The sequence below is a fragment of the Schistocerca cancellata genome, chromosome 8, assembly GCF_023864275.1.
Source record: "Schistocerca cancellata isolate TAMUIC-IGC-003103 chromosome 8, iqSchCanc2.1, whole genome shotgun sequence".
NCBI classification, from domain to species: Eukaryota; Metazoa; Arthropoda; class Insecta; order Orthoptera; family Acrididae; genus Schistocerca; species Schistocerca cancellata.
In genome coordinates this window covers 262179135-262205530 of record NC_064633.1, presented here as the reverse complement: position 1 = coordinate 262205530, position 26396 = coordinate 262179135, and the positions used below count along the sequence as shown (strand labels likewise).

Below are 26396 nucleotides of genomic sequence, written 5' to 3'. Positions count from 1 at the left end.
AAAGAACATGACAATACAGATAACATTTGTAGTACAGGCTTTGCAAAAGAATAGAAATAACATATACATCAGTGTTACAGGAATTATGACATGAGTACATACATAAAACTTCACACATGAGCATTAAATCAAAACAGAATAAATAATGTCTAAACAAAGAAAATAACATATTATCAGAAAAATTCTACAACATAGCTCTCATCAGCTAAACACATAAAGACAGGAAAAAGACAAATAAACAAGGGTACATAAACACATAGTGGGATAACACAAGGAAAGGACAGGTTTTGTTTTATTGCAGTATTTTGCAAACAAAACTTTCTTTGCTTCTTGGAGATCTCCCTTCATTCATCATTATTCCCAAAAGGTCCTATCTATACCTCCTTCCTGTATTCTATTCATATTCCTTTCAAAATAATTATTTCTGATTGTGCAACACTCATTTTGGCCCAAATCTTTTTCATATAACTTCGCAATGCATTCTTTACCTATTCTCCATTGTCAGTTTCTTATATAGTCTACCCCTCTTAAGCTAACTTAAATCTACTGAGCTCAGATGCTAAACTAAGGGACGAGGCAATGCAGCAGCACAAAACAATTAACGCAAACAGCAACGAAAAAAAAATGCAGATTTGCGAAGCAAGCAGCATTATAGAAATTAGCAAAGCAATTGCAATATTACAACTAATATGAGCCAATGTGCAGGAACAAGAAAAATAAATCAGTAGTAAAACTGGCTGAACAGAGTAATACGAAGTGAAATTCAGTAGCACTATGCCTGGTAAACAGCAACAGCAAATGCATTAACTTATATCTAAACATGACAAACCCACATGCAGAAAAAAAAGTACACTAAAAACAACAATGCAGATAAGGGAAACGAATATTCACATCTCAATGTTTATGTAATTAAATTGGTGCACCACAACTTACTCTACCATAAAAATTACCAAGTACTTGAAAAGTAAATTATGTATGCAGTTACTGTTATTAGTCCCTTCTTATTGTTCTTTCCATTCCAAGAGCTCCTTTTTCGAAGAATGTGGATCATAAAATAATTATTTAATAGATCTGTTGACAGAAAGTGTTCACATTAGCAAATGCATCTAAGTTTATTTTATAAAACTAATGCTGCAACACAGCTGGAAACCAGATATTAAACAAAATGAGCAATCTCTCAACTACAAAGAAAATAGATGTAAAATGTTTCTCATCATTTCCTTAAGCATTTTAGTAAATATCATAAATTACGAGCTCCACAGTATGCTTTCAACAAGGAAATGTCAACAGCGAGGATAATGGCCTCCCCTTTCTTTTTTTCTACCTGTGCCTCTGAAAAGGCACACACTAATGGCTTGTTCTCCAGGCGTCTGACACAGCTGGGTGCCTACGACGCATTACGTGCAGGTGGTCACTTAACTTTCTTACGGAAATATTTATGACAGCAGTTTCCGCTACAGTGACAGTCTCATATAAATATAATTCACAGGTCAAGAATTCCTTTGGTGCTGCATATTAATTTGACTCAGATTTTGTTTCAGTTTCCTAATTTGTTTGCACTCTTCTGTGTCATTAAAGACTACCAGTTTTGTGTCATTCAGATTATCGTCTACCTTCGTAGATAAATTATTTAGCTCATCCGAAAGTTCAACTACTTTCTCTGATAATGAACTAATTTGCTCCATGTGTCTTTCTGAACCAATTTTCAGAGTCTCTACTGTGTCCTTTAAGTTTTCTTGAGTTTTTGCAAGTTGCGTAACCGAATCGGTAGATGCAACTGAGTCAATTTTAGCTTGCAGGGTCTCATGATTTTCATGAACAATAGTTTGCAGTTCTTTTATGGCTGCTTCATGATTCTGTAATGCATTTCCATGCCACGAAAAAATAGGTTGAAAATGCTCACAAATTTGTGTTTTTATATCATTACAGACTTTTTGACATTTCGATTCAATGTTATGTAACTCAGTAGTTAAATCTTCACGTGTTTGTTCAAGTGTGGTGTCTAACTTTTGAAGCTTTTGCTGTGTTTGTCTCTGATTTTGTTCCATTCTGTCTAACTTCTGAAGATTTTGTTCCATTGTGTCTAACTTTTACTGTGTTTGTCTCTGATTTTGTTCCATTGTGTCTAACTTTTGAAGCTTTTGCTGTGTTTGTCTCTGATTTTGTTCCATTGTGTCTAACTTTTGAAGCTTTTGTCCCATTTGTTGCATTAATTGTAATAACAATGCACTGGTGTCTGAAACATGTTTCTCAGTGCTATTCGGCAATGCATTTGAACCGGCAATATTCGCAGTTTGAAAAGCAGCAAATGTGTCTTGACTTATTTGAGAAAAGGGTGAGGACGCAAAACCTGAATCCACAGTATTTGCAAGATTGTGTCCTGTCATTTCGAATTCCTGAGGCAAGCTGTTGCCGACCAATCGATCGATAATGCTTCCCTGTTCACTAATTGTTTCACTGTCTACACCATTGTTTTTCAGCCCGCTCCATTTCCCTATGCACAATTACCAAATTTCTATGTTGAACATTAGTTAATTCATTACGCAGTGGCGCTAACACACTGCTTTTGTCTTCACTGTCATTTCTCAGTTTACTTTGGAGCCTAGTATTACGTTTTTCACACGCCATTATTGTCCCAATATTTCACACGATAACACAGAAAAACACAATTTGAAGAGCAACAATAAGAGAACACATTAACATACCACTGAAAATAATATCTCGTTAATTGCAAGCGCAGCTGCGAAATACTTGGTGCAAATCTACATGCATGTCACAACTGTTTTACTGTACAACAATGAAAGGCTGCAACAACAAAGGAGATTCTCTCTACAATTACGCGCTAGCAATAAACAAAATCTACACTAATTACACAAACTACAAGAAAAAATCTGAAGATACCAGTAAGGTATCCTCGGCTAAGGGTCGACATATGAAACGTCCCCTTAGAAAAATTATATACGACTGTGCTTAAACTGACACACAATATTTTTAGCGCAACGCAATCTGACTTTCAGAAATCCCTACAAAAGAATGGCCCTGACTAACATTAACCTATGCGTTTCACAAATCGCTTACCTCACAAAAAATCTTCGTTACTCGAACTACTGCAATACAGCGAGCGCCACTACTGCCAGCTAAATAAAAGATTCAAACTACGGAAGGCACTAACTACTGATAGGCATAGTTAGCAAATGAAAGATTTTGATAGAGAACAAACAATGCATTTACCTTAATAGTCATCAAAAGTCATAATATATATAGCAGTTCATGACATCCAGTCTTACAAATTTCAAAACTCCGCCATTTCTCTCCCCACATCCACCACTGCTGGCGGCTCACCTCCAACTGCGCAACGCTACGCGCTGTTCACGTCCAGCAGCCGCTGCCCAACACTACAATGGCAGACAACAATGCAAACTAGCCACAGACTGCACACAGCACAGCCAGTGATTTTCATACAGACAGCGCTACGTGGCGGCGGCGTTACCAATATAAGAACCTAAACAGCCTACTTACACTCTTACCATTAATCTGTTATCCCAGGAATAGCTTGTAGTACTGTTGCCGTCGTGATCAAAATCATATCCAGTATTTTATCATAGAACGGATGAATTACTAGTCGTGGCAATTCCATTTAGCCTCAATACAAGCAAGCGCATTTCCAGGACGATTCAACGAGTGATTTCGTATCTATCAGGTATAAACTTACAGTACTATCTGGTATAACAGCTGGGCAGTTTGGAGAAACAATAATCATATGCGATTTCAGTCTTTCTCGACGTATTCCACTGATGAATTCTTCTCGGGATATCAGCTAAGTGGTGGCGTCGTCTTGTCGTAGCGTTTCGATGAGTTTCGTACCCGTCATCTTCTGGCGAAGATGACCTCGCCAGAAGATGATGGGTACGAAACTCATCGAAACGTTGCAACAAGACGACGCCACCACTTAGCTGATATCCCAAGAAGAATTCATCAAAAATAATTATAGTGAAGCCTAATCTTCGAGGAATTTGTTCTTGTAACGTGACGTCTGTATTGCCCGTTTTACATTTAACATGTTGAAAAAAAAAACAGAAAAAAGACAAGAAATTGTAAGCCTATAACTCAATCCACAATTCACATCAAAATCCTGGTCACTGTCTTTCAATTTCTTAGCACAAGCACGGACTCCTTGTGAAATGCTCTCAGCTTCAGTTCATTCTTTGGACGTTTTGATGACCTACTACTAAGACGCCGCGCTGGATACGATATTTTTAAACCTTTTCCGCCCGAGTACACTTTCTTACTACTCTTTCTTACTCGGAAGAAAAAAATGTATACTGTAAGATCACAAATAAACTATCAAAAGCCATATTTCACACGAAAATAAAGATTCTAAACGAAAGAACTGTTTTTTTCGTGCAAGTACTGACGCCAAGCTAACGGACTGCTGTTTTGAAATGCTTCTAGCGATTCTCAGACACTACAGGGGAATACATTTGGTGCAGGAAGGCCACTTCAGAATTCCATAGAATATTTTTTTTTCATGGACTTCATTTTTTTGTTTCATATTTTAGAAGGTTCAAAAAAAATTTTAAACCAATAAAATGTTTTTTTTTAGCTTCTGTAATGGTCTTAATCCTTAAGAGTGGTAAACACGGGTCACCGTTGCAGCCACCTAGAGGAGGCGACCGCGAAGTCAGTTAATTAGCATCGAGGTTTCGCTTCACTAATCTAATTTTCACAGCCAGATAACTGCATCCATTATGCGCTTAGGCAAGAGCATTTATGTTCATTCATGCTTTCCTAGGACTTTTCTTTAAATAACTTTCCCTTTCTGTAGCATTTATTCATTTTCGTGGCATGGTTCTACAGGATTCTTTTATGTATTCACCCAGCTGTGCCAACCCTACAGTTTGTATTTGCAATCCCTTGTCTACTTTTTAAATGCTTCTATTTTGGATTCAGTGGGTAAACCATTTTTGATGTCTTTTGACAAGAAACTAGGTTGTTATAGTGATCATTAGTTTCCTTTTGTAGTTTGATGGATTCATTTATCAATATGTTCCTGTGAGATTCGGTACCCATATTTACATGCTTAATCGCACGACCCCTGTTAAGCAGTTATCCGTCAGATAACAACATTTATTTTAAATTCACGTGATGTTATGGGGAGCTTTACGTCTCTGTAGGTCACCGGGGATAGGATCTAAAGTGGTTCCCAATCTTTCTCAGACATTACCCCTGAGTAAAATCAGACATTACCTACTACTTCCGCCCACCCTACCCTGCCATTATTTTTAAAATGATGAAAGATGTATGGGATATTTAGTTTGTGTGTGTGTGTGTGTGTGTGTAAGTAATTCGTGGTGCATTGCAAGTGCTATCCATAACTCCTTCTCAGAAAAGAAATCTTACTACCCACAGTGACGGTACATGTTTGTTACAAAACAAGTGCATTACCCCTCTCCAGTGCAGCACCCGCTTGACCTGCAGACTGCAATCCCATTTAAAACAAAACAAGTTGAGACGTGTGCACTATGCTCACTGTTTGTAAATCACTTCATTGCTGCACTCCTTGCTTCTTAACTGGTAGAAATTCGACGACTTCAGGTTGTGAATGCTTGATGTCTAAACACTCTGATAATAATAATTATAATAATAATGGTAATAATAAAACTGTGTACTGCATTATAATAGTCCTACATAATTACTGTTGTGTCGCCCTGTCAATTATTTCACTTATCTGTTTTGAAGCGAGTAGTGAAGTAATTTTCTGGACTACTGCAGGTACTATCTATAACTTAGAGAAGACATTTTCTTGAGATATTTAGCATTCGATACGTATATGCCTCACTTTTACCATGAACGATGTATGGGGCGAAGTACAACACGTGTGTCGTGGGTAGGCTATATCAGGAACCTGTAACTTCCACCGCATTAATGCTACTAACTGAGAAAAAGTAATTAATGATACCTTGTGCAGTTAGTATTAGAATTTTACAAAACTGTGATAATAGTAACGATCTTTTGAAAATAATTTAGTTTCGTGACTGAAACAGAATCGAACTGTTTAGTGTTTACCCCTCTGAAAATTTCATTTTGCCCCTCAGGAGGTAATTACCCCCAGGCTGGGAATCATTGATCTGTAGTGTCTTAGGGCTATGCTAAACAGGTCAACCTACACCTCACAACTTGTTCAAGAGAGTTTCAAAAATGTTCTCAATTTTGATTGGAATTTATATGTTACAGAAGATGTGAACAAACAAGGTGGAGCCTTGAATTCCATCTTTGAAAGACGCATAGCTCACAGAAAGATTGAATTTGTCACTTGTTTTTTTTTTTCGTCAAACATGTTTTCATTTTTTTTATACTTTCAATGCAGACTGGCATAGTAATTGGTTCTTTTAATGTTCTTATTCTTATCCATATCGTTCCATGTGGGTTTTCATTACTTCATTCATTCACTGGTCAGGGGAATGTATTTTTTCAAGTGAAAGTGTTCAACCATGGAAACAAATACGCGTATGTAAATTAATCTCAGAACCGTTCACAGAGTATAGCGCTTGACTGCTATAGACACACTCACACACACACACACACACACACACGCGCGCGCGCGCACATACAATGGTGTTTCTGCATGAGTAATGGTATAGGCAGTGCCGCGAGAGATACATAACAGAATCTTTTCGTTTCAGAAGAAGGATATGATGTAAGAACCATACTTTTAGCAGTGGTGTGTGGTTACTTTCGACAAAAGTTATACACATTTTACTGCTGCATCTGAATTTATTTATCTAAGTACAACATAGGAAACGAGGAAGTTATGTGCTAGAGGAATCAGGGGTGAAATATTCCAGCGGCACCGAGTTAGACTCGTAGATCTTCTTCAGGACACTTGCTGATGCTTTAGCAGTCCTGGGACGGTCTGGGTCGTCATAATCCACGCGGAAGACGCCAAAGTGATTCCTGAAAAAGAAATATGTTATTTTACAAAATGGAAACATAATGTAAAAGTCACTATGGACATCGCCATCATATCTGATATGGGATTTATGCGATCTGTTGCCTTTTCATGCGGTGTAATCCACATCTTTGTGAGCAACGCGAGTAACAGTACAGTAAGCCTCTATCGCAGTTGTTCAGAAATTCATGTACGGTACCTTCTGTAAGAAGATAACATAAAATCCAGCACAGAAAAAGTCCGTAGGGCTACAGTCATCAGTTAGGGAAGATTGAAACACTTGTGTCTTGTGTTACGACAGCTACCTAGATATAACGAACTACACAAAATATTGCCAGTCATTACAAATAATCGTGGCGGATGAAATATTCTGCAACTCAATGGGAGAATAATAATCACAGAAAGCTGCATGCAGTCACAGCTCGCTCGAATTAACTTTTTATTTTCCTCTTCTTAATTATTAACTGATGTCAGAAGAGGGAGATAGGGCTAACATTTGCTGTGTTCGAACATTATGAATGACCTCGATAAAAACGATTTATTGACAAGCAGCCAACACGGATTGAACTACACAGTGAACCGTATGGAAGTTGTTCTTACTATAAATGAAGCAACATATTACACGATTTTTATGTAATTATGTCTGCCATGTTTATCATTACTTGTGGATCTGTTTGCATACTGAATGACAGATTTTGAACCGAGCGCTGGTACGGACTGCACCCGAGCAACAATAACACACTGATAAGGGTCAAGAGGAATTTTTATGTAAGTACGTTTTAACGACAGCGATCGAATGTTCGGATGACGTCGGTCTGCTGACAATGCTTTTTGTTCTACAGTGGCAATACGTGCACAGTCTAAGCTTGAAATAACCCACCGAGTCATCTAGACAGACTGTGTAATAAGCTGTATTGTCCCATTGGCAATAGGAGAGACAGTGCGCGCTTTTGAACTGCAGTAAAAGTGCAGGTTATGTTTTATTTCCGTTACACATACGCCGTACATAGTGATTTCCTGTGGTCAAAAGAATTTTGATGAAGAAGTTTCCGATAAAGGGAACACAAACTATTGGAGTCGTGAGAAGTGCAGTTTCCTTTTTAAACAGTTTACAAAAAGTGAGCGATCTCTACCGTATGACTCTGATTAATTGCAGACATTTGTAAAAGAGAAGTTAGAACGGAAACGTATTTTTACATTTTTGGATTTTAATCCCAAAACAAAATTGTCAATTTTCTTCTCCAAATGATATATAATCAATTATTAACTTCCAATGGAAGTATTTTAGTTGTCCTTTAGAACATAGTCTTCATCTATTCAAAAGTTAACAAATTTTACGTATTTTTCTTCAAAATCCAAAATAGTGGATCATTTTTTAATTTTTATTTTTTTTGTAGAAAGCTGTGGATTGCAATATTACAAAGACAAAAGTACGTTCTTCCTGTTGATAGTAGTACCATAGCTTTTCGTAGTATAAGCTTGAGAAATAAGAAACTGTCTGATGCTGAAACCATAAGGCGTAGGCTGACAGACAGAATTATTGATGAACTACAAAATACTAAGGCATACTCCGTAGAAATAGCACAGATAATTTCTTCAAAACGAAGCAGGCACTGTGGACTACCTTCCTCCACAAACTTGGAAGTCATAAAGCCCCAGAATCCAAATGAATCTTCCAAGAATCTCATATATGGACCGGCAAACCATATAATATTTTTGTTGGAAGGAAGACACCCCAATGGTTTGGGGGGGGGGGGGCAGATCTATGATGCTGCAGTTGCTTTTAATTATGGCAGCATTGACAGGATCAGCTGACAACATCATATGGTAATTAATCCTGGAGTAAAATGCATCAGAGGAAATAAAAATATGGGCAATGTTCACATCGATAAAGGACAGTAAGCAATACAATGGCTATTAAGGAGGCCAGAACAGGGAAAATAATGACATCTTTGGAAAATGGTGAAAAGGATTGGATACAATGTGGTTACGGGTACTCCTGTGTCAGTAAAAATTAGAAAATAAAATACATATTAATTAAGTTTTAGGCACTTCAGACATTAAAAGCTGTTTCTGAAAATTTACTTTTTCAGTGGTATTTTTCCCTACATCTTAGAAACCAGTTGGAACAGAGTATTTCAGGAACTTTAACGTACATATAACGATGATTGACTGACATTATCAGCTCTTTCAGAACCTAAACATGGTTGTTTTCCTTACTACAGAAGTTTATTCTCCCAGATTGCATAATACAAACAGTGATTATTGGTTTCAGCGAAATTAAATGGCCATCTTCAGACAGAAAAAATAATTACAGGGCCAATCCATTTTTCGATTGTTCACATTGACTTCATACAAGTTATAGAGACCACATTCCATAGTACCGTCTCTCGTCATACAATAAGAGAATAGCTGTGCTGACATGTGCACAGTCATTAGAAATAAGGTACATGAGACGTGAGTAAAGTGTTTTCATGTTGCTACCTTCTTTCGTATCGCATGTCAACAAGGACGCAACATGAAATCAATCAATACACGTCTCATGCATCTTTTTTGTAATGACTGTGCACATGTCACCATAGCTATTCTCTGACAGTACACGAGTGACGTTACTGTGGAATGTCCTCTTATTAGTTGTAACAATTTAATGTAAACAGCCGACGAAACTGATTGATCCTGTAAAAATATTTTATATACAAATGATCTGATGATGCCGATTTAATTTACTTGAAACTAGTAATCATTGTGTATCTTTGTGCGATCTGGGCGAATAAATTGCTGTAATAAGAAGAAGAACAGTGTTTATGCATATGAGTCTGCTGAAAAAAAATAATGTTAAGTATAACTACAATTATTTTGAAGAAAGGACGAAAAATGATACATAATTTTAATCGTATGCTTGAAAATAGTATTTCCCAAAGCAGTGGCTGAAATACAGTGAGTTTTGTTCAGTACGATAACAACATAATGTGTAATTTCCTATAAACGGTTCGTGAAATTGCTACACCGGTTTCTGAAGTACAGGCAAGCCAAGCAACAAAATTTAATCTAGCCGATATAGGGTTCTCTGTTTCTCCTTAAGAACAATGTAAGTACACGTTTATTGTAAGTACTGCACTGGTTTAGAGAAGGAACTGTGTTAAAAACGAACTTTTAGCAAGGCAACCAAGCACCAACCATTGAGGTCCAATGATGTGACCTTGTGTTGAGAGGCCTGTCCGCAAACGTGGCTCTCAAGCAATTGACGCCAGTGGCGGTGAGGCCATTTCACTTATTTAAAACGTACGTATTTATGACGTCCATTAGACAAAGTGCGGCCTATGAGTGCTTCCGCAAAGCGTCCCTCGCCACTTAGCAGCGCAGACTCAAGCGTGCGCTAATCTAACGTGAGCTCACCCGCCCTTGCCCGAACAACGACATATACTTACGTGTATCCGGCCATCCACTCGAGGTTATCGATGATGGACCAAGCGCTGTAGCCGATCACGTCCACTCCGTCCACGTTAATGGCCTTTACCACTTCGCTGAGGTAGCCCTGTAGAACAGTTTAATGAGAAACACGTAAGTGAACCTCATGTATCATTCATAGATTTGCTCTTTCCTCACAACTATCACCACAGTGTTTTTCCAGTAGATACGCTGCCACTTGTTAAATCGATTTTAAAGTATTTTAGAGCTGTTTTTACTGATAACAAGAACACTGGTTGCATTAGTCCGCCGGCCGGTGTGGCTGTGCGGTTCTAGGCGCTTCAGTCTGGAACCGCGTGACCGCTACGGTCGCAGGTTCGAATCCTGCCTCGGGCATGGATGTGTGTGAAGTCTTTAGGTTAGTTAGGTTTAAGTAGTTCTAAGTTCTGGTGGACTGATGACCACAGATGTTAAGTCCCATAGTGCTCAGAGCCATTTGAACCATTTCTTTTCATTAGTCCTGTGATGATGTACACTTGACACTATGTGCTACAAGTACGAAATCATTGTACTTGGGGTACGCAATGGGCCAATTGTTTGAACTGTTAGGTGATACATATAATGGCTGCCGCTAGCATCGAAGAGACCTTTAGAGACACGGGAAATCCTCTGATCAAGCAGCACTGCCTTTTACTTCCAACCCTGACATCAGTGCACCCCTTCCCTAGTATATTATGGGAAGCGAATAAAAGATTTTTTGGAAGCGTTCTAGTAAAGAGCAGTGTACCTGTAAAGGATTTTTTTGTCAGTCTCCTGCGCAAACATCTTCCTCTCAGAGTAGCACTTGCAAACTATGTCGTCAGTTATTTTCTTGATTTATTCAAATCTCTATCTTCCCGTAAAATTGTTCCCTCTACAGTTCCCTGAAGTACTAGAGTTATTCCCTGATACCTTAATACATGTCCCATCATGCTGACACTCCTCCTTCTCAGCATTGTCCATATTCCCTCGCCGAGTCTGCGGTTGGGGCTGCTCATTCCTTATCAATTCACGAAATTTTCAACTTCATCTGAAGCACCACATCTCAGATGCTTCGTTTCTCCTCTGTTGCGGTTTTCCCATTGTCCATGATTCATTACCATACAATTCTTTTCATAAGGGATTTCTATTGCTGTATTGCTGTCTTTTCCTGAGAATTTTTATGCTTCCTTCTGCAGTACATCAAATGAAATATTTCTTTTCTTATCAAAGGTTTCTTCGCAGTTACTTCCCTTGTACCTATGTTTATCTCTCCTACATCTATGATTGCCCTTTTTATGGGTGCTGACTCCTCTTAAACTGAATTGCCTACTCTGGTATTCTTTACCACAGTTCCCACATCATTATCGAGCTTCAAACGCATTTCAGCATTCAGCAGTTCTTCAGTATTCCATTTCCACCCACACTGATTCTTTCGGATGAGTCTCTTATATTTCAGTCTACTATTGATCACTAATAAATTGCAATCTGAGTCTATATCTGCTCCTGGGTACACTTCACAATCCAATATCTAATTTCAAAATCCCCATCTGTCTATGATGTAATTCATGTGGAATCTTTCCTGTCTCCAGGTCTTTTCCAAGTATACCTCCTCCTCTTGTGATTCTTGAACAGAGAATTCAGCGTTACCAGCTGAAATTTATTGCAGAACTCAGTTAGTCTTTCTCCTATCTCATTCCTGTTGCCAAACACATTTTTCCCGTAATTTTATTCTACTCCTTCCCCTACACCGGGTTACAGTCTCCGACGACTATTAGATTTTCATCTCCTTTTATGTTCTGAATTACCCCTTCAGTACCCTCATACACTTTCTCTCTCTCTCCATCTTCTGCTTTTGATGTCGGGATACACGAGTATACCTCAACTACCGTTGATGAAGTTAATTTTCTGTCATATTTGACGAGGAAAACCCTATCACTGGACTGTTAACAGCAGCTCACTCTCTGCCCTATTTTCCTCTTCATAACCAATCACACTCCCTCTATACCATTTCCCGTTACTGTTGCTCTTATCCTACATTCATCTTACCAGCAGGCCTTATTATTTGTTCCATTTAACTTCATTGATCCCCATTATATCAAGACTGAGCCTTTGTGTTTGCCTTTTCTATTTTACCGCTTTTCTATCACGTTCAAACTTCTTACATTTCATGCTCAGACTCATAGAATGTTGTTCTGTTGTCGGTTATTTCATCTTTTTCTCATGGTCACCCTCCACTTGACAGACCCCTCTCTGAGATCCGTATGGTGGACTAATTCGGACTCTATTCCCAATGGAGAGATCATCATCACACTGGTTCAGTTACAGGTCCATTCTCCTGTGTCTTTTATGTAGTGGTTTCTATTGCCTTCTGCATCCTCATGCCGTTGATAACTGCTGATTCTTCAGCCCTTCAGGGACAGTCTCCCAAATCTAGGACAGGAAAGTACCCTGACCCACTCCGTTCCTCCACTCTCTTTGACAAGGCTGTTGGCAGAAAGAGAGTGACTGTTTATGCAGGGAATCTTCGGCCATCATTACTGATGATTCTTACTCAAAATTTAAGCAGTTTCTGAGTCGGAATCAAAGACATTCATTAGTAGTCAATACGCTACCTCTAGATCAGTTTGGGGTGTACACAAACTGATAATCTTGTCGATGAAAATAGCGGCCACCATTCATGCTTCTTTGTTGATCACGTGTTCGGCTGGTAAACTTCTTATGTATTTTAAACACCTTGCTGTTGAAGTTTTTCCAATTTCGAATAAGTGTACTTTTTTAGATCTATCTGAATTGCATCCTACAAATCCCACCAATTCTTTCCTTTAAAATTTCATACCTGAATAATATTTTCCCGTAAATAGTAAAGTCTGACTGGGTAACAATTCCCAAAATTAGCGAGTTTCGTAGGCCTATATTTTGCAGCATGTTGTTCTGAGCGTTGAAGGTAACGTAGGCAGCAAGTAACTTGCGGTTATTGTCGGTGAAACTTTGTTAGTTTGGTTGGTCTTGTCAGGGGAACGTTATCAACCAATCTTGCAACGCAGACTTTTCATGTTCATGTTTAGCCGCTCTCATACTTCGTCTCATCAGCTCGAAAATACTATACATTTTTAATCATCGTCAACAGTCTATAGTTGGAAATGCAAAACTATTTACAAATTTCCGTTTGCGAACACCGTTTCTTACCAACCGCCGTGACTGGGTCTCTATTTCAAGCAACATAACAGGCTGTTCTTGGCCCGACGAAAGTGTAAACTGAAGAATGTCAAAAATGGTACGGAAAGGTGTTGGTTTCCGTGTCTAAATTCGGCAGCCTGCTATTATACTTCAAGAAAAATATTTATCTCGGTCAGAGTGTCTCTCCCTTTACCTGACCCGAGTGGATGACTGTCGTTTGGGGGACCCAAGTTCGTTGCCCGCTACTATCCCAGATCCTTTTCTTGGTGGTAGGAATGACATAACGTGTGCTATGCATTGTGTCAGCAAGCGTTCAGCTACTTGCATGAAAACTTGTGGCACTAGGTATGCAAACCGGAGAACGGCAGAAAGGATAGGCCTCCATACCGCTTCTCGATGAAGCCATTGGCAGAGTCTGACACGGCGGTCGGTTGGGCCCTATTGGCCCATCTGTGGCAAGAAATTTCATCTTCTTCCAAAATTCTGCTAATGTTCACTAGTACCCCATGGTGCTTTCTTTTATTACATCGAGAAAACATTACTTCTGTTTAAGATTTTGTGTTCGGAGATTAAACATTCGTTCTGCAGCATATGTGTGCTAAAATGAACTCTATTACTGGAATTAAATTACAAATTGAAACGGGGACAGCTACATGGATCTATGGTGATCGCAAATTACGCTATATATGTTTAATACAACGTGTAAAATCCATGTTCAAGCAGCGGTGCATATCACGCTTTCATAACGTAGATTTAGAAAGCTGCTTGTTGTGTTTACAGCTAGATATGTACACAGGCTGAAATTTGTCTCTCTGTCTTTTTTTTCGTCAAATATCATTTGCGGATAAGGGGCGAACGCATTCAATATTGTCAGTCAGTTGAATTTTATTGGAAAGCTGTGTCATTTTTCCGTTGTGTACACATCTCATTACGTACCACGGAGCTTTCAGAGCTACGGGAGAAAATCAGTAAAACGGCGCTGTTCGCCAGAGATGTTGTTACCGTGCAACTATCACGTTTCACGTTGAATGTGAGCACAGCGAAATTTACAGTCTAAAAATTTTTCAAAAAGAAGAATACGGGGAACGTAGTACAAAACATTTACTTTCTATGAAAGTTCAGTCCAGTTTTTCATACGTATGGATTACAGATTGAGCATTACATTATGAAATTATCTGATGTAAAATAACTTTCAATTACGGTTTTTATCCAATATATTACGAAATATGCTCACTGTATGTCATTTTAATTATTAATTCTTGAAGTAGAACACGTATATGTGAATTAGCTGCTGTTATGACATATTACCACGTTTATTGTAATGTAGTTGACAGTATAAAACAAAATGAAACCTGAATTAATTTCGTGAGGGTAACTGGAGATCAAAGGACAGAGTATGATTAAATATTAATATGCAAGTTGGAACACCTAGTAGCGCAAAAATAACGCTACTATTTTCCGGGACAGGAATAAATCGTGTGATAGCAGATTTAATACAATTCAGTTTCGAGCAAAATTAAATAATGGCGTTGCAGGAACAATTTTGATTTCCAGTTAGGATTACAATTTTTTATCACCTAATCACCAATTCGTTATACAAATATCATGCAACGATGGCGTTCCGTTGCTGTGTTTTGCGTAGTTTACCTGGTAGACTCTGCTGCCAATTCTCAACATAATAAATGTTGAGAAATACTGAACTTGCAATGTAAAGAGTATTTCATTATGAACGAAAAGTCGCAGTATATCACAACTGCGAATCGAACACTGATCTACTGTTAATCTCCTAAACGATAACGCGACTGCCCACAGCGTTGATACGATTTCAAGTCATAACATTTCATTGGTTTCGATCTCACTAATTACGTTCATATCATCTCATAAAATGTAATCCAGCTGGTATGCATATCGATCTGATGGGATAAGCCGAAGGCGTTCACTATGTTTAGACCCCAGATATATTATTGGCACACACTCAATGGGGGAACCTCTGGTCTTAAAATTTGAAATTATTTGTGAAGGAAACAGCAGAGTCACTGAAAATTTGAAGACCTGGTAGTTAAGACGAGTTTTAGTAGCAAGCACAAGCTCAACGTTCGAATCCCAGTTTGACGTGTGTTTTCGTTTCTAACTGTGTTTTCATTCAATTGCAGAATCAGCATTTCGGAATAGAATTAACTAATTGTGCTTCATGTCAACAAATTTTATTGATTTCACCGTCATCGATTCTATCGATTTCATTTTAATGAATTTCATTCAGCTAGATAATAATTTCGTTAGACATACATATATACATTAAATGTCTCTATTTCTCAGATTACGTTCGTTACCAATAACATAGCCACTGATTCATGGATACTGGATAGCTGTTAACGTGACTGAGAATATTGTAAAAGGAATATGACAAGCGTCTGTATAATGTGTGAATCCAAACTCCACCGACAAACATCGAGGGAATGTAGAGGCTATCTCGAAGAATAAACTGATGATCTAAATTCATATTTGGAAAAGTCACCCAACTACGTTACAGTTTTGGGGAAAAAGATCTGTCCCTAGGCCATACATTCTCCAGCAAATGTGAATTTGAAGTGCCCGTTTACACGTTCTTTGAATAGCGCAACAAAGCGCACGCTAAAACCAACAGGAAAAGTCTAAGGCGGTTAGACGCGCCACAAAACGTTCATCAGTGTTGCGCTCAAAGAGTGATGAAGGAAAGTCAGCACCAATCGGCTTCTCCACGGCAGCTGCGTGTTATGCCAAGACAATGACTGATACAAAAAGAAAACAGTTGTTTTAGATTTTTTTAATGAGTAAGTAGGTGGGAAGAAGAGTGACATTGCTTCAGAAAGTATTGCTCTTGGACGACGTATCACTGAACGTAATAAAGACATCAGATTTCATTAGACATAAATAAATAGCTATTTGACCCTACACAAAATTGGTTGTGTTTCTTCGAAAATCCCATCTTCGCTGTACAGCAGACACATTGCCCCTATATGTCAAGCAAGTCTACATCTACATCTAGATCTGTTCTCTGCAAACCACGGTGACGAACATGTCACGTTCCACTGTACCAGTTATTACCAGTTATTAGTGTTTCTTCCCGTCCTATTCACGCATGACGCGCGTGAAGAATGATTGTAAGAATGCCTCTGTGAGTGCAGTACTTATTCGGATCTTGTCTCATGATCCCTATCTGAGGCATACGTAGGGGATTGTAGTATATTGCTAGACTCATAATTCAAAAGCGGTTTTAGAAACTTCCTTAGTATACTTCCTCGTGATAGGTCTGTGTTGAAGAGTCTTACAGTTCAGTTTCTTCGCTATCTGTGTGACACTCTCCCACGGATGAAAAATATCTGTGACGATTCATGCTGGCCTTCTCTGTATACGTTCAGTATCCCCTATTACTTCTATTTGGTACGGGTCCCAAAACTTGACCAATGTTATAGGACCGGTAGCACGAGTGACTTGTAAGCAATCTCCTTTATGGACTGGTCGCACTTTTCCAATATACTATCAATAAACCGAAGTCTACCACCTGCTTTATCCACGAATGAGCGTATGTGACCAGTCAATATCATATCCCTACGAAGTGTTACATCCAGATAATTGTATGAGTTGGCCGATTCCAACAGTAACTTTAATCATGGGATACTAAGTTGTTTCGTTTTGTGGAGTGTACAATTTTACATTTCAGAACATTTAAGGCAAGTTGTCAATCTTTGCACCACTTTTAAATTTTATCGAGATCTGACTGAATACTCGCGCAGTGTCTTTCAGACAGTACCTCATACAGGTAACTGCATCATCTGCAAGAAGTCTGAGGCTACTATCAATATGTCGGCAAGGTCATTAACATGCAACATGAACGTAAGGGTTCCAACACACTAACTGGGGCACGCCTCAAGTCATTTCTACATCTGACAATGACTCTCGATCTTCACGGACCCTGTTAGCTGCGCGGTCTAACGCCCTGGTTTATCGGGTGGGAAGACGTGCCGGTATTTACCTCGGCGAATGCGGGCTGGTTCCCCTTATTCCGCCTCAATTACACTGTGTCGGTGATTGCTGCGCAAACACCCATGTACACAGACCACCATTACTCTACCACGCAAACATTCGGGGTTACACTTGTCTAATATGTATACATTCCCAGGGGGTCCACTGGGTGCCGAACCGCACAATAACCCTGGGTTCGGTGTGGGGTGGCTGTGGAATGGGAGGTCTGCTGTGGTGTTGTGAACCACTGAGGGCTACGGCGGGACGAAGCCTCTCCGTCGTTTCTAGGTCCCTGATTTAATACAGTACAATACAATACACTCGATCCAAGTGTCCTCCCTATCAAAAACATCTCAATCCAGTCACAAATTTCACTTGATACCCCACATGATAGTGCTTTTGACAATAAGCTTGAATAAAACTCTTTTCTAAAATCAAGAAACATTGCATCTACGTGGTTGCCTTGATCCAAAGCTTTCAGTATGTTATGTGAGAAAACTGCGAGTTGGGTTTCACATGATCGATGTTTTCGGAACCCATGCTGGTTGATAGTGAGGACGTCATTCTGTTCAAGATACTTCATTATGTTCGAGCTCAGAATACGTTCTAAGATTCTACAACAAAGCGATACCAAGAACATTGCACAGTAGTTTTGTGGATCACTTTTACTACCCTTCTTGATGATGACTGATTTCTGGGGTGCTCAACTGCGCAGCCATCACCGCCCGTACAAGGTCCCAATTTTTCTCAGTCCAGTTTTTACACGATCCAGTCTAGCCACAGTCACGAATGATGATGATGAAATGATGAGGGCAACATAAGCACCCAGTCCCCGGGCAGAGAAAATCCCCAACCCGGCCGGGAATCAAGTTCGGGACCTCGTGATCCAGAGGCAGCAGCGCTAGCCACTAGACCACGAGCTGCAGACACTACCTTTATTGTATATGACTATGAACTGTGTTTCTTCCCGAGAACTGGGCACGGTTTTTTCTTTTAGAAATCTACGACGGATTGTAGTTAGAAGAGGTGCTGACTCAGCCGAAAGTTTAGTACCGAATCTGACAGGGATGACATAGGGTCCTGGAGCTTTGTTCACTTTCTATAATTTCAGCTTTTTCTCAACACGACTGACACTAAAATTTATTGCACACATCGTTTCAGTGGTACGTGAATTAAGCTGGTGCAGTAAATAATCAGAAAATGAAGTATCACAAAAAACTCACTTTAAGTACGTATATATCCCCACTGATAGCACTACATCTCTCTGAGGTCTCAACGTCATGACTTTCTCGGCATACTATGAATGTAAGGTTCCTTTTTTTTCAGTGTGTAAGAGAAAATCGGTATTAAATTGAAAATTACAAAGTAATGATGTCGTCTCAGAATTACAAAAAACACAAGTCATAGAAAAGCTCGCGTCGGAATGAATACAAAAAATTACAGTGCCGGGTGAATTCGAGAGCTAGGCAGTGTTGGAAAACAAAGAAAAAGAAAAAATAACGCGCAAGTGATTTTATTTCTGAGGCATAGGGGCGTACAGCGTCCCGTCCAGCCAGTCCAAACTTGTGATTTATCTATTTTGCAACCATTGTATTGTTCTGTGCGACCGTCGTGTTAATGAAACTGATAATTAAAATACATATTAATGGGAAAGAAGTGTTGTGATTTTGTCCGGACGTTTTCACGAAAAATAAGGCGCTGACCTGAAATGCGCGCACACAATTTTCGTTACATTCCTCCACTATTGTCGCAAATTCTACTCTTTTAAAATACAGCAGATTTTGTTTTAGCCGGCCGGAGTGGCCAAGCGGTTCTAGGCGCTACAGTCTGGAACCGCGCGACCGCTACGGTCGCAGGTTCGAATCCTGCCTCGGGCACGGATGTGTGTGATGTCCTTAGGTTAGTTAGGTTTAAGTAGTTCTAAGTTCTAGGGGACTGATGACCACAGCAGTTAAGTCCCACAGTGCTCAGAGCCATTTGAACCATTTTGTTTCATGCTGAAAGAAATTTCCTCCTGTTTTGATAATCGATACTTATGATGTCAAAAAGAGGTTGATTCCGTTCATACAGTTCAGTTAAAACATTCACGTCTCCTGTGCATCAAGTTGGTAGTATCTGCTTTCTTTCTTCTCGAAATCACTTTATCACCGAACAGTTGGTGCAGCGAAGAGCACGCAGTAAAAGAGGTCTTTCCCTCTTGAAAGCAGACATGTGAGTGAACCCTTCCGCTGCTCGCGGCTATGTTCGTGTAACATCGTACCCTCTTTCTCACATACACGCCTCTATCAAGCTTCGAAACTAGCCGACTGAGTACGGGTTCGTCCTTTAGAATTCGCGACAAACAATAAGATGGCGCTGGCTTGAACCTACCGTGTAGTATTCGATGCGCTGCTGGTCGTCTAGAGTAGATCCATCGTCACTGCAGCCGTTCTCTGTGATGAGGATTGGGTGACCCGGGTATGTCTTCGACACCCAGTTGAGTATCTTACGGATACCAGACGGAATCATCTGCAAAAATTGAGATTAGTTCGATTTTTGCTTTATGACTGCCATTTGATGTACAAGCCATGTATGACATACCACCATGGCACACAGTTTGTATATCTCATGAGTTAAACGCATTTTGTAAGGACATACTGAAGGACTGTAGCTAGTTACAGATCAAGAGCTTTTAAAATAAAACAAACATTATTAACATTCTACATCTTTATTCTTCACGGCTACATATTTATTTCTCAACATAGTCACCTCCTCAACGACAACATTTTTCCCAAAGACAGATCAGATTATTGATACCGTCATTGTAGAATGTTTGACTTTTTTGACATAGCCACAATCTTACCTCTTCTTGTAGCTCTTGGTCACTATTAAAGTGAAGTACGCGAAGGTTCTGTAAGTTTGGGGAACAGATTGAAATCGGTTGGGGCCAAGCTGGGACTGTATTAAGATATGTAAATATAAAGAATAAAGATCTAGAATGTTAGTAACGTTTGTTTAATTTAAAATACGTCCAGGGTTTTCGTTTTGTATGCTAACTGGTAAAAAGACATTTCATTTGGCTACTTGGAGGGAAAGCTGGAAGTTAATAGTACAAATACACTAATTTGTTATGAAATGGAAATGCTAAATGATCTACTGGTGATAAATTGGGCGCATAATGTAAAAAGTAAGCATTATGCATATTTAGTTCGGAAGATGTTGAGAAGATGCTTCAGAAACTCTCCGTAGGAAGACATTCGATTATTTGTGAACGAAAAGTATATTAAGTCAGGTAAACAAGTCTTGACTCTCAAAGCACAACAAGCTATACTGGACGGAGAAGCATCCGCAGACAAACTGTCACTTCGGGGGTGTATCAGGTAACTGTGGTAACATCAGAACTGCTCATGTTACACATAAGGTAATTTTAAAAAAGTGTCCCTTCCTACACAAAGTAGTATATCGTCCAAAACTAGAGGACAAGTTCCTCCTGTCGGATGTCCGGCGTGGACTAATTTGTCGTCTCTTTCCCATCTGTCTGTTACGTAGGATTAGATACTTAGGCAGTGCTGCATCTTAGCATATCGTTCAGCCCTTTTTCGCAGTGAATCACCCACTCGTCAACACCTCGTTCCATTCGGATTGCGTCACACGCATTGATCACTTGCTCTTGTAACGTTCACACATCGTCTATGGGTTGGGAGCACATCAATATCTTTAAGTGTCTCCCTAGCAGGAAATACAACGGATTAAGGTCCATTGAACAGGGAGGCGATGCTACCGGGCAACCCATGAAACGTTACGGCGAGGTACTGTCGCGCGATCCGTAGAAAATGAGGATTCCTGCCATCGGATCACTCATAACAGAATACGAAATCCCTCGTGGGATAGAGAGTCTCCATAGAAATGATAACAGTACAGTTTGTTTACACTGCACGGGATCATTAATCTTGTTCTCCTAGTGCAGAGCACGGGCAGCACAATCTCAGCCGAATGACGTAGCAAATCGTTGTACTGCCGTGACCTCAATCAAAAACACCATCAGTGTCCTGCAAATTACAACCATTGAGATATGCGCAATGAACTGCAACAGTCAGACGGTCTACATCCCTGAATACTGCACAACACTCATCACAAATAAAACGCTCCATACCTCAATAGGAACTTATCTTCTAGTTTGGACCAGTAGCACGTCTAGAGGCAATATGCGAAACATTTTTAAACACCTCGTACAAATGGGAAATCGGGGAATTGACAGTTTCAGATTTATACTTTCCTAAGCGTCTGAAGCGATTATCTAAGAACTTTAACTATATTTTTCATGGAAAAACATGACCTAGTTATAAAAATAATCGAAAGATATATCCTAAGACTATGTATATTGACCATGTTCAAACCGAATCTGTACATGAGTTATGGTGTCGCCTACTTACCCTGAGCCAGACAGAATAGGTTAGTGGATACTCTGTCATGGGGGTGGTGATGGTTCCTGAGTCATAAGTCTTGGAGGGAACTGTGCCCTCGACTCCGTTAGCCACATACCAGCTTGTGTAGTGATTCAGTCCGAAAAAGTCAGATGTTCCTGTAAAATAATAAGAGTTTATACCACAAGTTTAGTTTCTTCACCTCTACTCATTATGCGACGTTGTACAGATATTTGACACATATTTTCACTTTAATACTAATTTTGTTTGTAACTTGAAACCAACTGGTGCTTTCTTCTGACAATGGGCGTCGCACGAGACGTGTGATGAGCAACGTTTGTTTTAACTGACTGTATCTCCACATTATGCAATCTAAATGGCCAATTTCACTAGACACAATGCTGACGTGTGTTAATGCTTGTGTATTCGTTGAACTGAAACGTGTCTAATGACTGTATTGTCAGTAGAGACATACTATTATATCAACTGTTGTTGTGTAAAGTTGATATGAATTCTGCTGGCAAAATTCTAAAGGCATTTCAATGATGTATAGCTAAAGACAAGCTATACTGAAATCATGACTCCAATGTGCGGTTTATCACATTTTTTGACAGTTAATTTTTAGATATGTTGTGAAAGATAGTAGATGCCAGACGAGGTGATGTAGTTCGGACTTGAAGATGTGGTGCACAACTGTTGTTTACCGATATAACTGCAAATTGTGTCACTTTAATCTCGCAATGTAGTAAACATGCTTTCATGCTTTCATGTTTATATATGGGGCTTAGATATGCTTGCTTAAATTTGCTCCCTATACCATATAAATTCATCTTGCTTATATGTTCACACAGAATACGTGGCGCATTCCTCACTAATTCTACTGGTAAGTTTCGAGACCATGGTGATATCCTAATTTTCATTTGTGTAGCCGCCTTCTGTACATTTTTCGTACTTATTTTCTCTGTCTCTCCACCGTCCTTTCTTAGACTAGAAAGCCTATAAAATGCTTATTCCACTTTACCAGACATAATCGGCAGGTTTGTTCTTTGTTTTACATTTTTCCTTAGCCCTGGAACCATGTTCCATGCTGCCGCCACGTTGACACTTTTGTGCCCCGTCCGCCATTCATTGATCAGCTACCTCGTATTTCCCATTTTCCCTCACATATTTCATTTTTCCTTTTGCAGATGTCGTTTTTTACTTCTCTATTCATTCTAACTATCGTGTTTGTCCCATGATCTCAACCATTTGTTCAAAAAATGGTTCAAATGGCTCTGAGCACTATGGGACTCAACATCTTAGGTCATAAGTCCCCTAGAACTGAGAACTACTTAAACCTAACTATCCTAAGGACACCACACACACCCATGCCCGAGGCAGGATTCGAACCTGCGACCGTAGCAGTCCCGCGGTTCCGGACTGCAGCGCCAGAACCGCTAGACCACCGCGGCCGGCTCAACCATTTGTTGTAGAACATCTTTTTTAGGTTTGCTTCAACGCTGTGAGTCCACTATTATGGTCACCACTTTCTTTCTTCTCCTTGCCTCCCCAGAAATTAAATGCTGCTTCACATATGCATTTTTAATTTCTTGGTACTTATGCTCCGCCGTTCCTTCTTCTAAGTGCCTGAGATTTTTGACAACCATAATTTGTAAATAAATTGTACAGACTCTTGTTTCAAGCTGTCTAAGTTGTATGTCATTGTGTCCACAGCCCTGGTGGGAATATTTGGCTCTTTAATTTACTTTGGCCCTTGGATGTTACTACCATGATGTACGTAAAAGGAAGTGGTCGGGCCACATTCTGCATCTCTGTTGACTTCAACGAAATTTGCTCTTACACTGGAATTTTTATATTGAGTAATAGTCTATTATTGATACTTCTGGAAGAACTCTCCCGGCTTTACCTGTGGATCTGCTTGCGAGCAAAGAAACCATTTAACATCTTCAAGGACAATGTCTCACACATATCCACTAACATTATCCCATTGTCATTTACTGTGTCATTTCCATCCCACTACTCCACATTAGGTCGCCGCCACAGCTTTTCGAATGAAATCTCCCACCAGCTGTTCCCAATGACGGAAGACACACTACGTGGTCGCACATTGTGCAGTGGTGTTGACATTGCATCAGCGATTTTCCAGAGATGAAGGCGATCCGCGAAGAAGTGTTCGCTGTCTCTATGGAAATATGTTGTAGGCATTGTCAGTACTGTTTACGGCTGACAGGATTTTCAAACTTTCCTTGTTAATATTTGATGAAAACGAATATAAGAACCATGATAACTTAAATGCATATCCTAAAGACAAAATATGTCGATAAACTGTTATTGAATGCAGTCTGTCCCGGCTCGCGTGCCGGCATTCGCCATACTGTCTCTTTATCGCTTTGAAGCAACGCTTCCCAGTCGTTGCTGTCGCTGTGAACACAAGCAGTAAATCACATAAAGCACTATGCTACTATGTGATTGTTAAAGTGAATGGACATATAAAATACCACTCCCACATAAATTTTTGTTTGCTGCGAGGGACAAATCTACGTTTGCTGTTGTTAGTGAACGTCTTATGAAACAGAGAGAATAAATTCATCTACATATTACATAAATCAAATCAAGTGTATCTACCGAAATGACAGAAAAAATGCGCCTGAGATTTCTAGGAGATCCATCGAGTATAGACTCCTTGTGTAGAAGTGTCTCTCTGCGCTTTTTACATCAGCTCAATATTTATTACTAAGGAAGCGAGTGCAACAGTTGATGAAGTAGTTATCAGGTAAGCCCACCTCTGATGTACTCGACTTCGCTAGGGGTGAAGGAAGGCAGCCTGGACACCCCTCTGCCCTCGGCCTTGCTGTTGGCATCCACTCGCAGCCGCACCACTGAAGGGTAGTCTCCTTCCGACGAGAAAATAGGGTGTGCAAACAGGCCGCCCTGAAATGTATAGAATAGTATCTTAGTACACGACGTGCCTCTAGCATATATTCAGCTATCAATGAAGCGTTGAGGTTCCTGGTTTAAGGCTATGTGCTGTCTCTGAGAATGAGCCTGTGTTTGGTATTCAAACGACTCGATTTCATGACTGTAGGGTCATTGGGAAATACCTTACAGGCTTTGATGAGTTAATGTGTATCAAAATATGTAATATAAATAGTCATTTCTTTTGATAATATTGATTCAGAAGCTTAACGCTGTCACATCTTCAAGGGCACTTAGTATCTGACAAAAATTTCATATTGGTACCGCAATCTGTTCTTGAGAACAAAAGAGTTTTAACAGATAGACAGAGGGGTCAGATGCGCAGCAAAATAGTCCTGTTTTGATATACTGTTTCATTTTAAGATACTATAAGAATATTCAAAGACATACAGGCATATATACAGAAATAAATAAACATACGAACAAATGAAAATAATATTTGGCTACTAGAGATAATCGTGATAAAAAGAGGTCAAAATTGAATAATAGTGATTATTTCTGTCTCTGCTAGTGATAGAACAGTTCTAAATGAGCAACAGGTGGGTGTAGAAGAAATGTGAAACATAGAATGCATTCAATGATGTTTCTAAAGATCTCTAAAAAAAGAGGTTATTATTTAGTTTGATGTCCCACAGATCATCTGAATGATTCTCTATCGAAATAATATGAAGTAAGGTAGATTACAGATGTACATCGTACATGATTAGTTTTAGGATTAATGAATACATTACTTTCTAGTCCTACTCATACCAATACATTAGTTCTTTTCTGGATACTACTTTTTAAATAGATATTCGTGCGTGGAATGAAAGAAGTAGTCCAGGATAAATGGTTTTAGCTTAGATCATAACTCGCTTTCCTATCTGTTAGATTTTTTATGGTATTAGGCAAACGATCAAAATAAATTTTGCATGATATTGAACTCTTATCTGGACCATTGACAACTTTAACAATCGGTAATAAGGTCGTTTGTCCCCTAGTGTCATACGTATTGTTTTCACTATTCTTCTCGCCTTGAGATAGATTATCAACGAATTACATTAACGAATATATATGTATGGTAACGATGCAGTTAAAAAGCCTGACTCCTTTAAGTGATACTACATAACGACTGTGGATAAACATGACTTTCTTCTTCTCCTTTGGTGCAATCAATAGCTTCTTTCTGATTTATGAGTTGTCCCAGACAATTATGCCATAAGATATTAAAGGAAAATACGTCAGGAGGTTGGTTCGTTCGTTTACAAGACAAGCAATTTATGAAGAGCAGAAGTAGATGAACTTGTTGGGTGAGCAACCTGGTAATACGCTTTTTCCAGTTGCAGTTCACATCAGTATGTGCACCTAAAAATTTGGAGCGTTTTACACTATTTACTGACCCTGTTCATGTGCTACATCAATTGCCGGTTTCATATTGTTTGTTGAACAGATCTGAATATAGCGCCTTTCTTCCAAATTTA

General features: G+C 39.3%; 1 protein-coding gene across 1 annotated transcript in view; it reads right to left on the bottom strand.

Moving 5' to 3' along the window:
* Positions 1-6809: 6809 nt before the first annotated feature.
* The window catches only part of LOC126095502 (myrosinase 1-like), a 40532-nt gene continuing 20945 nt past the window's right edge, over positions 6810-26396 (bottom strand). Inside the window, exons 7-11 of the mRNA XM_049910289.1 lie at positions 24744-24891; positions 21970-22118; positions 19928-20065; positions 10378-10484; positions 6810-6954 (exon numbers count right to left, since the gene is read on the bottom strand). Coding sequence (XP_049766246.1) covers positions 6810-6954; positions 10378-10484; positions 19928-20065; positions 21970-22118; positions 24744-24891 — 687 coding nt within the window. The remainder of the gene's footprint in view (positions 6955-10377; positions 10485-19927; positions 20066-21969; positions 22119-24743; positions 24892-26396) is intronic.